The 15,670-nt window shown below is 47.6% G+C and overlaps 1 protein-coding gene across 2 annotated transcripts in view; it reads right to left on the reverse strand.

Moving 5' to 3' along the window:
- Nucleotides 1-2,671: 2,671 nt before the first annotated feature.
- Nucleotides 2,672-15,670, reverse strand: part of HPSE2 (heparanase 2 (inactive)) — a 575,409-nt gene continuing 562,410 nt past the window's right edge. For both annotated transcript variants that reach the window (XM_019636465.1, XM_019636464.1), the window contains one exon: nucleotides 2,672-5,506. In XM_019636465.1, the coding sequence (XP_019492010.1) occupies nucleotides 5,341-5,506 (166 nt within the window). In that variant the 3' untranslated portion in view covers nucleotides 2,672-5,340. The remainder of the gene's footprint in view (nucleotides 5,507-15,670) is intronic.

Consider the following 15,670-nt stretch of genomic DNA (forward strand, 5'->3'; position numbering starts at 1 on the left):
GTTCAAATCCCCTGCACAGAGAAGAAACTTTCCCTGGGAGGTGTCCCTGCATTCATTTTGCCAACTTCCAGATAATAAAACTCCGCTTGCTTTTTGCTTCTCCCCAAAATATAATTTATTACATACCATTTACAACTTGAAAGAGAATCCTAGAATATGTTCATGAATAATAATTAGAAGAGTAATGTCCGTGACGTGGGCTATAAAGAAGGGCCCCCTTTTCTCTGCTGGGTGCGTGGGGCAGCGGGGTTCATGCGTGAGCCAGTCATCTGGAGCTTGGCTGGCTCCTCCCGAATGCCCCCAGGGCTCTCAGGGGCGACTCTGCTGTTCGGAAGGAAGTGGGTGCCAAAGCACTGGATTTGCTGTCTTTTGGTATTTTGGCTGTCTTATTTTAGAGTGATATTTGCAAATACTCCCCCTAGGGCAATGATTAATGGATTTATTATTTAGTCTGGAAAGGTGAAGAGAAACTTCCAAACCTTTGGGTGGTGGGGAGAGGCATAGTGCTCCCAGGCAGTGCACCTGTGGGTGCTGACTGGCTCTGCCACTTCCCTCTGGGACACATGATCAAGAATAATCACCTGTGATGGGTGGCGGTGGTGGGAGTGGCCCTTTACATCGTTCTCCAGAAAAACAGAGAGGGAGAGAAGCAGACCAGGAGGGCTGCTGGTGGGCCCAGATGAGCCTGGACTCACAATTCTACAGCCAAGGCTGGTCACAGCCCGATTCACTACTCATCAGAGTTGCTAGGTGGCTTCCCCAAACCCAAGCTCGACTGTCCTGGGTGAAGGCACTGCTAGGGTTCCACGCAGATACAGGGCATTAAGAAAGCCAGCTGTGAACAACACAGAGATGAGGAAAAGGTGGCCACCACCAGTCCAGTGAGCGGGAGCACGGTGCAATGACAGCGGGCTTTGGAGTCCCACAGATCTGGGTTCAAGTCACAGCTCTGCCACTCTGCTCATCTGGATGGCCTTGGATAAGTTACCTCTCTGGCCCTCCCCAAATATTCACCACCCGGGACTGGGATAGGGAGGCAGATACAGAAGCCTTTGTGTGCCTGTTAGGAGAACTCAGAGGCAGTGATTGTAATGCTCCAATTGTTGGGGCCTTGTAATCACCGTTTCTCTTTGAGAACCCCTTGCTATCTTATGTTCAATTCCAGTACACCCTAAGACAAGATTGCAAACATTTCTATAATCAAAACTTAACTCCCTCTCAGTGGGCTCCAGGCTGGGGATGGAGTGGCTGGCAGAGGTGAGGCTGTGGAACTGGCGAGTAAGTTAGTGGAAAAGAGCCATTGGCAGCATCCAGGCTGAGGCTGCAGATCAGGGACGTGGAGGAAGCCATGCTGCACAAATGTGTATGCTCCTTCCTCCCTTGCCCTCTCCAAGCCACAGCTCCATTATTTTGGGTTGTTCTCTTGATATTCCAAAATTTTAAAGCCTTTCCCTGTCCCAGTGGTTTTACCGTCAGAGGGGATCCACCTGGTTCACCTTTGCTTCTGCAGAGATTAAACACTGCCCTTCTGTTTTCAGAAATAAAGCCGCTCTCAGTAGATTTCCAAGGTGAATCATGCATCCATCCCAAACACAGGGACGATGAGTGCACGTGGTAGAGCACACCTGCAGATGCTGGGTCTGGCCTGGCCTGGGCCACATGGCAGCTTAGCAGCTCACAGTCCTGTGGGGTCCTCCCCGCTGCCCCAGCCCAGGAGGCTGCACAGGCTCCCTGGAGCTGAGGGCCAGTGGGGGCCTCTCAGGCACAATCCACCAGCTACTTCTGCCCTGTCAGAGGTGCAGGTCCTGTGCCCATCTGCCAGAGGACTGCCAGCTGCTGGGGAGGGCTAGCGGGCCTTTGGGAATTGCAGTTTTGGGAGTCCCAGGCCTCTGTCTCACTGTAGCTCAGTTCTGGTATTTCCAAGCTTTTCTCTAGCTGGAGATAATGCTAACATCCCACAGTTGCAGCTTTATCAGGGCACTAGAAGAATCGGGACATTCTCTCCAAATAACAATGAGAATTTTTTCTGAGCCTTTGCGATAAGAGAGGAGAAAATCATTCCTAGCGGCAGAAGCAGCAGAAAATCATCTCAACAAAAGGCACAGACTTCTCATTACACATCATCATGCTTTCAAATAATCACCTCTGAAGCCCATTCTTTGGTTTAAAACAAAGTGGTTCTTAAAGTTGTAGATTATCTCAGCCCTGTCTTGTTTTAAGAGTAAACATCTGATCTGGGGAGGCCAGTGGATGAGCTCTTCCGTCCTGGGGCCCAGGCTGGCAAGCTGCTCCCTTGATGTAGATGGTGATGCTGAATTTTGCCACAAGCTGTCTTTTGGGGGGAGTGTGATGGGGCGTCCATTATATAAGGAGCGATTCCCACTGATCTAGTCATTCCCCCCAACCCAAGATGAAAAATCCAGGACATACGCCCTGTACTAAAGTCTCTACGGCAGCGGTTCTCAACCTGTGGGTTGCGACCCCTTTGGGGGGCGAACGACCCTTTCACAGGGGTCGCCTAAGACCATCGGAAAACAAAAAGATATTTACATTATGATTCATAACAGTAGCAAAATTACAGTTNAAAGATATTTACATTATGATTCATAACAGTAGCAAAATTACAGTTATAGAGTAGCAACGAAAATAATTTTATGGTTGGGGGTCACCACAACATGAAGAACTGTATTAAGGGGTCGCGGCATTAGGAAGGTTGAGAACCGCTGCTCTACGGAATGGAATGTTATAATAAATTTCTCAGTTTCCTTTGAATAATGTAAATACTTCTTCCGTGAGACAGTTGCAAAGTTAGAATCTCAGGACTCCAAAGATAAAGTTCAGTGACTCCCTTCTCCTTTTTATTAACTGAAAAAATAAAACAAAACTGAAACCTCTTAGGAGCAGCATTTAATATACAGAGAAAGACAGAAGCAGCAGGAACTGCCTACGTTCTGCACGTGTGGAGGCTTAGTGAAGAATCAACACCTATTTACAGAAAGTGTGTTTGAATGGAGCTTTGGAGGTCCTGGCTGTACTGAATTAGCAGAACCTATGACGAGGTGATGGGGTGAGTCTGTGAACTGGGCAGCCACTGACTCGGTGCTTAAATGAAAGGGCTCTGGATTATTCTGAGCTCAGCAACCCATTGCCCTGCATGACCTTGGGGAAGCTATAGACCCTCTCCACACCTCATAGGTTACTAGCCCGGGCCGGGCCTGCAGGGACCTTTGGTTACTCTTGTTATTATCAGGGGCTCTGCAGCTGTGCCTGCACCAGGATATAGATGAAATTTTGATATTGGCACAGATTTTTAAAACTTTGGAGAAACAGCCTCTTAGGCTCTCACTTCTCTTTTCCGCTCTCTTCCTCACTTTGGCCCGTCCTCTGCCCCTTCTTTCTCCTCCTTTCTCTCTCTGCCCCTCTCAGAGCTGAAGCTTCAGTGGGAGATGCCTGCTCCCAGGGGAGAGGGGCCCTTCCGGGTAGCCTTGTGGCTGCATGTCAGGGTCTGTTCTTCTCTTCCCAGCTGCGTCCGGGCTGAGACACCCACTATCTGGGTCCAACCGGTCCTCCGTCTCCCCCTTTCTTGCTGCATCTCCTGTGTGCTGTTCTTCCTGTGCCTAATAATAAGCCTGTCCAAAGTGAGCCCACTCTCTTCCTGACACCTAAAACGAGCGATGGCTTCCCTCTCCCAAATTCCCAGTTCTCCAAGCTGAGAATCCTCTACCTCTTCTGTCTAATCTTCGTCTTGTCTCTCACTTTACCTTCACTTTGCAGACTTGGCTCTAATACTTAACCCCTTGGGCATCTTCGGCGGTCTCCCTGGCCTCTGACCTCAGCGACCCTGCGCCACCCCCACACCCATTCCTTTCCTTTCACAACAGAAATTGTATCACTGTCTTAGTTGGAACCCTGCGACACTGTCAAATATCTCCTCCTTTTAGAAAAGCATCCTTTTGTCATTTATCCCGACAAAGAAAATCACATCCACAGAAAAGAAAGTTCAGTTACAGATTGTTTGTAAAGACCCACACACCCCTTGACTCATATAGAAGGGCTTTACCATGAACTTCAACTCACTCCACTCGCCCCTGCCCAACAGGGAGCTTCCCAATTACTATTTCACCGTTTGCCCATCAGACCTATCTCCAGATTTCACCTTCCCCAGGATGGCTAACTAAAAGCTTTGTTCACTGATCAAATCAGCTGGTCTGGGACAGAATGGACCTGGTCGTCTTTAAGAGCCAGACTGGATTTTCTGCCTCGTAAACGCATTGAGAGGCACGCAGCTACTGGGGAAGAGGCAGAAAGGTTAGAGTTAGTTGTGTCTTGCAGTGAGGACCTTTGATATTTACACTTCTTTTTTTTTTTAATGATTTTGGTTAGGGAAACCATTGAGGGCTTATTCTTAATAAATATTCTCTCAAATGTGAAGGTCTAATTATTTGCTGCGTGTGTGTGTGTGTGTGTGTGTGTGTGTGTGTATGTGTCCTGGTGGTTTGGTGTGCTTTCTCTTTGTACTAAAACTCTCTCCCTCAGAGCCACATGACAGATGATAATTACTTTCTGTGGTGCCGAATGCATTGCTCTCCACTCAATGAACACTGTTACCTGACTCCCACTCCAACCCCGGGGGAAATCCGGATTCACAGAGGAATAGAACCTTCTTACAAAACCTGGAATATGATTGCGATTTTACTTCTGAAGCACCCGCTTCCCAGAGGAATAGCCTGTGATTGATGCCACTGTCAGGAACCCAGAGGCACACACTCATACATCAGCCGGGAAATTACATAAACAGCTCACCCAGCAGGCCAGTGCTGACTCACCCACTTGCTCCCCTCTGAGAAGAGGGCTGATAGGAAACCCAGAGCAACAGCAGGGAACAAAGGAAGGAGTTGGAAGAGGATCAGGCTCTTCAAAGTCTGCCGGGTTCTTTTCTTGCTCATCTTCTGCCGAGGGCAGCAGCCGTAGGCTAAGGTCTGTAGTTCTGCTGTGTGGCCAGGATCACGGGCTGTTGTTCATTTTGTCCAGGGAGTGTGCTGGGAGTTGTTTTCATGGTACATACAAGGATACACACAGCTCTGCACACATACCTGCATCCTTCTATAGGTACACAAGATGTCCACATGTTCCTTTGGGGTGGATGGGACCTATGTAGGCTAAGCTCATGCTATGACATTTGTCTTTCTGGAGAGCAAGTCTATGTTGATTCCAGCAGGATGGGGCAGCAGAGACTGGTTTGTTGCTAAGAAGGTGTCTGAAAAATAAGGGTACCACTGGGGCAGAGGAGTAGAAAGCAGTCCAGTAGGCCCGCTGACACCTCATGAGGGTGAGTGTGGTTTATCGGTAGCGGCAGGCCAAAGCGTTGACATTCTTGACCACATAAAAGCCCATGGTGACTGGAGGGATGACCAATGTCCGGCCGGCCCGCAGGGGTCGGGGCTTCAATTCTGGGAGGGTCCCATCGTCCACCATCACTAAGGGCTGGCCATTCAGCTGCACTGACCTATGGTGAGGAAAAACAGCATTGCATTACAAGGGAGCCGTTGCGACAAAGCTGGGGCAGCCCCAGGCTGCTGCCAGTCTGTCTAATACGTGCACAGCTATCACTGACACTTGCTATGCCCAGGCTCTCACCTAGGGGCTTGATTTTAATAATAAATTCAAGCATCTCAGCAACACTCTGAGGAGGAGACTATCATTATTCCTATTTTACCTGCAGTGGTTAAGTGACTTGCCCAAGGTCATACAGCTTGTAGGTCTGGGAGCCAGGATTTGAACACAGGTAGTCTAGTCCCACAGATGCATCATTTAGACAAGTGACAGGTCTCTGTGCTGCAGAAGCTGAGAAGTATCTCGTGCCTAATTTTTTAAACATCATAATAGCACTTCAGTTTGATTTTTCTACCTAAAGAGTTTTTACCTGTGGAATGATGCACAGGCTTAAAATGATTTCAGAAATCTCCTGTTTAACTTGAAATTTTCATTAATTTATTTGACAAATTAGAGAACAGACATATTACTTGTATCGGGTTGTTCTGAAGGACAGAGACATATCTTTAACAACTCTCCTTTTCCTAATCTGACAATGAGCTTTTCATATCTAATATTTAATGGGTGTTTCTATTTTAGCAACAGTAGGTGATGAAAGAGGCATTTGTGATCACAATTCATCTGTCTTGACGGCTTTTATTCTTCCTGTGTGCCAGCCATCTTCAACCCTGAGAAGGGGGCCATGTATGTGGTACACATCGAGAGCAAAGGGGAAACAGATCACCCATCTTTGGTCTGTGGTGCAGAATCCAGACAACGTCCCGATTTTTCCTGACTGGGGAGTGACTCGTACAGCCGTGTACCCAGGTCGAAGCTCAGTTTTACAGGTCAGAAGAAAAGGCCAGAACCAGGCCACCAGCTGGAAAGAAGGCTGTCAGTTACCCTCAGAAAATCAGCACTACATAGTGATGACTATTTCTGGGCCTTGCCCAACCTCCAGTGTGATAACATTGCAGCGATATCATCTGAGCTGTAAAGAAAATAAAATGTTAGAAATTGATACTGAGGTCTTTGTTTAGTGTTCCTTCTGTGCTGTGAATGATAGACAGGTTTAGAGAGAGATAATCAGACCCATGCCCAATAGAGCAGTGAATTCCCAGAGATAAGTGTGTTGTAAATTGCTCCCAGTGGAGAGCGAGGCAGAGAAGCAGCTCCAGGCCTGAGCCCACATGAATAAGTTTGGGCCCAGGCCAGGACTGATAGGCCAGGGAGGGCAGCCCCCTCCTCTTGTTGGTATGGCTGAGGAATGGATGAGTGAGAAGGGGACTCCTGTTTGGACAGCCAGGCCTGCCTCTGGGAGGTGTGGCGATGCGAGACAGGTGTTGACCTCACCAAATATGCAAGGAGCTTTTTCTCCAAATTTGAGTGACCCTCTCTGTTGAAGACGACTACTTGCTACAAACAACAGCCCAGACGCATCTTCACAGTGCAATTTCATTATTTTGTTTCAGATGGCGTAACTACCCAACAATCAGACCTATGCATCGTCAAATACAAGTTCAATAATACTAATTAATCTTTCCACACCATATTCATATAAATATCACGTTTCTACTTGAAAGCCTTCAATGGTCCCTCTTCCACACAGAATTAGGTGCAAGCCCTCCCCTTGAGGAATTAACGCCCATTTAGATTCAGCTGATCCCAGAGTACTGACATCTTTGGCTCTGGGAGGTGCAAAACCAAGCGTGACAGGCAAGTCTTTGATTGCCTATACTAATAACGAGTAGTTATTCTGGAACAGGCCCCATTCTGATTTCCCTGTCGGTTGGTTAAAAAGCTAACTCGGGTGTGTGGAACAGGGAGCATGGTCGATTCTGGACTGATCTCTAACTCAGGAGCCGGACCACTAGCTAGATGACTATGACAAATCTCTTAACCTCACTTCCTGTAATTTTTGCATCTATAAGAATGTTATCTAGGCTGTAGTGTGAATGCAATGATGTAAAAATATGAAAGTGCTTTGAAAGCATAACAAGCCATATACATGGGTGACGGTGTGATTCTTTCGTTATTCTTTTCATCGCTGTTATGGGTAAACATTTTGGTCCTTGTACTTGACTGCTCTATGGCCCTGACAAGTCCATGGCTCCCTGCTTAAAGCCCTCTCTTCCCTTGGCTCCCATGTTCATTCTCTCTCTCTCTCTCTCTCTCTCTCTCTCTGTTTTCCTCCTTCATTTCTGCATGTTGTTTCTTTTTCAAGGGGACCGTTCTCTTCTACCTGCCTCTCAGATGTTGGGGTTCCTGGTGCTTTGTCCTTGGACACCTTCTCTTCCCACACTACGTACTCCCCTGGGCACTATTAGCCACACCCAGGACTTTGATTCTTATCCACATGTTGAAGCTTCCCAAACCTGTACCTCCAGTCTAGATCCTTCCGATTTATGTATCTCCACTTAGCTGTCCCACAGGAACTTCAACGTCACTATGTCAAAGTCAAATCTTCTACTCACACCTTGTCCTTTTCTCCGCCTTTTGATCTTTGTGCTGGTACCACCATCCGTCCAATTACCTAAGACGGGAAGCTGGGAGTCATCTGAGGCCTCTTGCCCAGTTTCCATATCTCTAGGGTCACTAAGTCCAATCAATTCTACCTTTTAACATTGTTCACGTCTGTTCCTTTGACTGCCATTGTTTTAGTTTAGACCCTCACCCTCTCGCTTGCCACATTGTTGAGCGAGAGGTCTGCTGCCGTCACTGCTTCAAGCTCTCCAGCTCCCCATCCCTTCCACTTGAATGGGGACAATGAAGTCTAGCTCCATCCCTCTCCAGTCTCAGGTCCTGCCAGTACTGCAGTGCCAGGTACCTGTGGATAGCAGACCTCTGGGGGAGGGTGTGGGATGTGGTGGCAGTTACCGGAAGGCTTTCATCAATATATGCCTGAACAAAGATTGTTTTACAGTGAAAAACTAGTAAGTCTTGCAGATAGATGAGAATAGTTCTCAAATGAAAATGTAAGCAGATACCGTTGGGGTTAGAATACACAAGTTCATTAAAAGTGCAGTAAATATCTTTCAGATGTGAATGCCAGTAGACACTGTTGGGAGTAGTAAGACACAAGTTGATTTAAAACTGCAATAAAATTCCCATAAGATTTTTTTGGGAGGACAAGGGCATCATGAGCTTTTTTCAAAACAGAGATCTTAAAAGGACAATTGCTATAATGTGAAAGGGCTATGACATTTGTTGACACTGCAAAGGGACCCTCCTACTTTTGAGAGGCCAGCGCCCTTGCCCCAGCATGACTGAATTAAACGACTTGCAGTTCAGCTTCAGGGTGGCTGCCTTCGGAGCTCTCTTTGTTGGTCTAGCTCCTTTGGTCCTTGTAGAGCCTGCCCAGGTGTGGTTCCCTCCGGGAGCTTTCTCTGACCCCTGGGTTCAGAGCCTCACCTCTGGGCTCTCTTGTGCCCCACACTTAACCTATAACCACCTCACTGAATCATAGTGATTTACTCGCTCTGTCCCTCACTGGACTGTGAGCTTGGTGTGGATAGGGACCTTGTCTTTTATCCCTAAATCCCTGGTGCCTAACAAGATGCTTGGCACAGAGTAAGGACGAAATATTTTCTGAACAAGTGAATGGACTTTTGAGGCTCTTTTGCATTATTTCTGGTCTTCCTGGGTTGAGTTTCTCTAGTTCTAAAGAGGCTCCCTGGAGGCTCGCTGAGTGTCTTTACAGATTTCATTAATGTACCAATTACTCTTGCTCTCAGTGGCTCTGGAGATGTTAGATATGACCTGAATTATCACTGGTTCTTACAGCCACTCACTAGATTCCTTATCCTAACCTGACACGAGGCCATTGATCATTGCTCGTGTTTTTCATCCTTAAAAAATATCTCTATGACCATCTCTGAGCTAAGCCAATATGAGTTAATTTTGTGAGAACTTGAATCCTCCTATGTCCTTCTCTACAAAGTCCTTTCATTATAAAGATGGACTGTGTGCCTTACCACTTCCATTCTATTTTTCCTGCTTACGTTTTTCTTTTAATATTTATCCTGTTATCCAGTGAAGTCATGTCAAGCTAAATGTTACAGTAATCTTTCATTTTCTTGCATTGAACAATTTGTAAATTTGCAAACCTAATCATGTTAATGATTACAAAAATCATTGATTATTGAGCACTGTCTATGCAAAAGTCACTATGCTATGATTTACTTTGATTATTGCATTTGGTCCTTACATCGACCAAGGCAGATATTGGCATCCCTATATTACAGATGAAGGAATCAAAGTTTAGAGGGGTCTAAAATTCACCTAATTCACACAGCCAGCAATGGTAGAGCTGAGACTGCACCGCTGCCTTTCACCATAGTCCTATCTGGCTTTCCTTGTGATTGCTAAAGAGCCCTGGGAGGCACCTAGGGCAAGATTATTATTATTATTGTAACTTCACTATTGAGATGAGGTCAGAGAGGTTAAGTGGTCTGGGCAAGGTCACATAGCTAATAGGTGGCTAAGCTAGGTCTCAAATTCAGACCTCTTGACACTTCATTCTACTATTTCATGTTGTTCGCCAATTCCAGATGGCACTCACCAGGATCGTATTTCTTTCTTTGAAAACCTTTCTTATCATATTTTCATCATATTCTGGGACCTCCTTACTGCCCATGGCTTTTCAAACCAAATGCTAAATGATCCAGACTATGTTGAACTATTTCTCTTAATTCCCTAGCTGCCGAGGGCATTTTAATTATCCAAATATTAGGACAACTGGGTTTTATCACCATTTGTTTTCACAAAGTCTGAGTTACTTTGCAATTCCTAAAGTTGTTTTCTTTATTTTGCATGCTATTTGAAATGGGATTCAATGCCTCAATTTGGAGTCAAGCCCTCTGCTCCTCAGGTCTCTGTGGGAGCCGCTTGGACGGGTCACTCTTTTCCCCCCGCCACCTGTCTACAGTCTCTGGTCTTCATGTCTTATGGCTCTTACTGGCCATACTGAAGCAAGCTTTCCTCTGTTCTGAGGTCTCGGAAGAAGTCTAGTGAGCATGCCCTTTGACAGTCTTGAAGATAATTGGCTGGATTCTGGTCTGTGGCTCCGGGTGGACTTTTGTGGGGGCAGAGACAGGGGAAGTCTGTGTATTATTGGGAGCAGTCTCGGGACCTAGTGTTTGGTTCAGACTGGCATACTTGGGGCATTGCATGGGAGGTGAAAGGACTTAAGAGATAACCAGTTCTGTCTGAGCGACTTTGAAAACGTGACTTGCCTTCTCTGAGCTTGGGTTTCTCCACCTGTAAGATAGACTAGATGAACTCTAACATTCCTTCTGGCTTGACCATTTTTCAGGCAGGTGGCCCACAGCCTAACAGCTAGTCTGAGGCAGACTTTAATGTCAAGTTCAGAGTGATCCTGCACAAATAGAAATCTGATCATGACCTTGACCTACCTAAATGTTCAGTGGCTCCCTGCTAATCTTAGAACATTGTCCAAAGTTCTGATAAGAGCCCATAAGCATGACCTTTTACGTAGTTTTCCAGCTCCTTAGAGGCTCATTCTAGCTCCTACCCATTCCAGCTCCCTACCACCGACCACCTCCTTTTATTCCGTGCTGCAGTTTCTCCAATCACAATCTCTCTAATCTGAGGGTTTTTGTACATGTTGCCTCTGCCTAAAACCTTCTTCACATTCTTTCCCCTCTTCCAGCTTCTTTTTCCCACTTGCCCTTTGGGTCAGGCGCCCCTCCAAAATGCTCCCATATTGCCCAGTACATCTCGGGTCTCAGCACTCGTCACATGGTATTGGAATTGCTGACTGTGTGTCAGTGTCTCCCCCAGACAGGAAGACCGTCTGTCCTATTCACCCCGCACTCTCCTGTCCACCAACGCACACAGTAGATGCTCAATAAAAGAAGGACTGGATATAAATATGCGGGTGGCAGCGCTACAACTTAGGTGGGTGACACTGGACCGGAAGGCCAGAGACTGGATTCTGAGCATGACATGTGCAGGCCTAGACATGCCGCTCTGGTCTGTTTCCGGGTTGTAAAATGATGAGAAGGAGGGAGGGAAAGAGAAGTAGGGGTTGGGGGAGAGGGAGAGAATGAATAAACATCTTGAGAGAGTATGTGAGTATGTGTGTGTTGGGGGGCATATGGGGGGGCGGGGTTTAGGGGATACCAGCTCACTTTACTCCTCAATAACCCGTACACCTCCTAGTTCCGACTCCCCATGAGCCACTAGAGGTCACTCTTGTTCTACACAACGGCGCGACAGAGCCGGGCTAAGCGGTCGCTCCCAGGAAGCTGAAGCACGTGCGTCTGCCCCCTCCCCCCACACCTCCCTCTCCGCCGCGGGATGGCCGGGGCTTGTGCCCTGTGCTTGGCCTTACGAGGAACAAAACACAGATCCATCAAATTCCGACAAAAACTTCGTTGCGGTCCACTCAGCTGGGGCCCTACCTGGAATAAGGCTAATATTAAGGAAATGTGCGAAGCTGGGCTGTGATTTCTGCCTGTGGTGCGGGCTTCCCAGCCAGTGTGCAGAGAGGGGATCCGCGCAGGTGCAGGGCTGGTGGCGCCTGAGCGACTTGGCGCCCTGCTCTCCAGTCCCAGGTCCACGGCGCCTCCGCCCACCCCGCCGGCCACGCACCTGTGTGTGCTTCACAGGCCCCCCGAGGCCCGAGCTGCCCCCTCGAGGCCCCCTGCCTGGGTTAGGAAGGTGGTATGTGCAGCTGGCCTTCCTTTGTCCAGGTCAGAGGCAGGTTAGAGCCAAGAGAGAGCCTGGCCAGGTTTGAGGACACAAGGGCCTTGCTCCCCTCCCCTGCTCTGGGAGAGGCTGTGCATCTGGTGTAGCTTAGAGGAAGTTCATGTGAAACGGGCCATGAGTGATTACTACCCCGCTGAGAGGGCTGCTCAGGAGTGGCCACCACAGGCTAGTGTCCCTGGCCCCACATGCCCAGCTGGAGCAAAGGCTGTGGGATGCTCATGACCCTCTCCTGCCGCTCCTACTCCTCATGGGTCATGGGAGGTGTGCTTCCTCCCAAGTGGGTCCTGCAGCTTTCCTCCTGTTGCTTTTTGCTCTGCCTGGAATCTGGTTAGAATTTGTCAAAAAGCATACTCTTTCCTCCAGGCCCCATAGGATGTGGCCTCCTCCACCAGGGCCTTATCTGGGAGCCCCAGCCGGAAGAGAGGCACATTGTCTGCCGCCCCCTTTTAGCACGCATCCTTCGCAGCTTTATTTTACCATGTGCAGGAGTCATTTTTCCTGCTACATCGAGTTTTCATTTCTTAATTTTCAATACCACGTCATCCAGGGCCTTCTTGCCTATGATACGTAGTTCAAATCAATGCTTGTCAAGTTCCACTCGGTCAACCTCCCTAGTTCTCATGTGGCTGGTGGGACACTCCAATCCCTTCCTCTATTGTTATTATAGAGAGGAGACTATAAGAGAGAAGAAAATAGAGATAAAAGCTTCCTGTTTCCCTGGCCCCTTCAAAAGCCCACATCATATATAAAGTTCCTGGCTGCTGCGACATTTGGAGGCTGATAAGATGGTTTGCCCTTCGTCCTGCTCTTTGAGGGCATCTTGAAACAATGAGTATCGATCCAGCTTCTGTATCGCTGAGCAGAGAAGACACGAGGACACCTTTATGCAAGCAGAGCTGGGGGATTTTATAGGTGAGTTGTTAGGGATATACCGTATTTGCCGGCATATAAGACGACTCGGCGTATAAGACGACCCCCTAACATTTCCACTCAAAATACAGAGTTTGTTATATGGTCGGCTGTGTGCGATTTTGCGAGTGTGGTAAAATCGCATAACAGCAAAATCGCATAACAGCCGAGCATACACCCAGCAGCGCTGCTGATGCCTGAACGGTATGTGGAATGAAGTGGGCGGGCATCGGGAGGCCACTATGGCACGGGGCAAGCACTATGGGCAGTCTATCTGAAGTGTACCTGGCGTATAAGACGACCCCCCACTTGGAGGCATATTTTTCAGGGCCAAAAAATCGTCTTATACGCCGGCAAATACGGTAGGCTTTTTCTGTTTTCAGTTAGGTGTGGGGGTCGTGATTTGATCTGTGTTCTAGTCAAGTCTGCATAATAATTGTCCAAGCCACACTGGGATTCCACCGTGTTCTTCCAATGGTGTAAAATAAGTTAACACACTTGACAGACAAGATGAGAGCTCAGCTAAGGAACCTGGATTTCTATTGATATTGTTAACTCCCAACAGATGAGGGAATCATGTAGGGGCAGTTTGGGAAGAAAATTTGATTCTCTGACCATGTCAAAGCTCCATGTCATAGACATATCACACTCACACCACAGGACACAACAGGAATCAGCTATAAAACCCATGGAGACATTAATATGTGGTTATCTCTGTTCCCTTCCCATTGTAAAGAATCGGTGCCATGACCACCTACATTCACAAGTGGAGTGTAAGGGACATTTCTTATATTCCTACTGTTCTCTGTATTGTAAAGATTCAATTATAATAGACATAGTCCTTACCCCGCTAAGCCAGAAACATGCAAATATGTGGTCAGACACACAGTAATTAACACATTACACAAGGAGAGAGACAGAAGGGAAATCAACTTCTTGGCCTGGATTTCAAGGCCTTCTGCCTTCTAGCCCTCATACACTTTTGTGGCCTTTCCCCTCACTCCATAAAGCATCTCTATTCTAGTCATTTGAGATGATGTGCCACGCTCCCCAAATGGTCCGGAGCTTTAGTAAGTCTGCGTTCCTGCTCGCATTTCCTAGACGTGTGGCTCGTTCTCCCAGCTCTTGCTCAATGGCCCTCAGCCCTGAGGAGTTCCCAGATTCCGTTCTTTACATTTCCACTTGCCTATATTTACCCTCCTGTGGTCTGTCTTGTCTTGCAGTTAAAGTATCCTCTGGGAGAAGGGACCAGGTTTCTGCAGCTCCAACTATGTGAAGCTGGAAGAGGCAGTGGAGGGGCTGCAGGAGTATCGTCTTTATAGGCAGTCTGCAGGTGAGATGAAGTCAGGTAAGAGGGCAGGAGTGTGTGTGTGTGTGTGGTGTGTGTGCGTGTGTGTGCACGCATGCATGCACATGTGCATGCACATGCACACAGATAGGTTTTCCACATGTAACAGTATGAGATACAGTCCATGAGCCATGCCCTAGTTTAGTTCCATTACTGTTAGGTTATGGCTCCCATGATTTCTATTCAAATATGTTAAATCAAAAGGACACATATCTAAGTTTTATCAGATGTTGACGGTGTTCTCTACAATACCAGGTGCAGTGGTATACCCTCAGTAGGGAAGAATAAGACGTCCCAGGTGGCACAGGTTGTGTTCCAGGGCCCACAGAGGTCAAAGTGCAGAGTGAGGACACTGACTCATTCTTGTAAAGATGAGCAGGGAAGGGGTGGTCTGCTGGGGATTGCTGGCGTCTGACAGGCATAGAGCACAGGCTGGTGCTCCAGCCCCTTGTTTGGAATGAACCACATCCTGTCACAGGCTCTCGATGTTCTGCAGCCAAAGAAATACTGATTCAGGGCCCAGGCGCTATTCTCAGGATGAGGTGGATTAGGACTTTTCAGTTCCCTGGGGCTTGTGTGTGTCCATCACCCAAACCACAGCCTCTGGAGGGGGTGGAGAAAGGAGAAGACGAAGGCCACCTGAGCTGCCTGTGTGTTCTGCTTCCCTGTCCCTCGGTTTAGAATCAACTGCTCAGAAACATGTTAGCTTTACCCTAAAGCGCGCATTTACCAGGGTTTCATTGGAGGCACCTGAACAGAATGGAGATCTGTGCATGCAACGAGGGTCCCCCAAGTGAGCAGAGGTGGGGAGCAGAGGCCGCAGCCCTGATGGACAGCTATGCAGAGAGGTTCCAGCTGCTGGGAGTGGGCTGGAAGCAAATGTATTCCGGAGCCGAAAACAAATGAAAACCTCTCAGAAAATAACCATGAAAAAACCCTGGATTCCTAAACATCTTGGTTTAAGATGTCAAGTGACTGTAAAATATAAAAGCATTTTATGATGCTCTAATCTGCAGAGTGATCTGTACATTACTAATCTGGGAGTTAAAACAAAACAAACAAGAAAACCTTTGGGGAGCCATACACATCCTTCCACTCAGTTACAGAGAACCCCCAGGGGTTTATGGCATGTTCACACCTTTGGCAAAT

The sequence above is a fragment of the Hipposideros armiger genome, unplaced genomic scaffold (genome assembly GCF_001890085.2).
Source record: "Hipposideros armiger isolate ML-2016 unplaced genomic scaffold, ASM189008v1 scaffold_28, whole genome shotgun sequence".
Classification (NCBI taxonomy): Eukaryota; Metazoa; Chordata; class Mammalia; order Chiroptera; family Hipposideridae; genus Hipposideros; species Hipposideros armiger.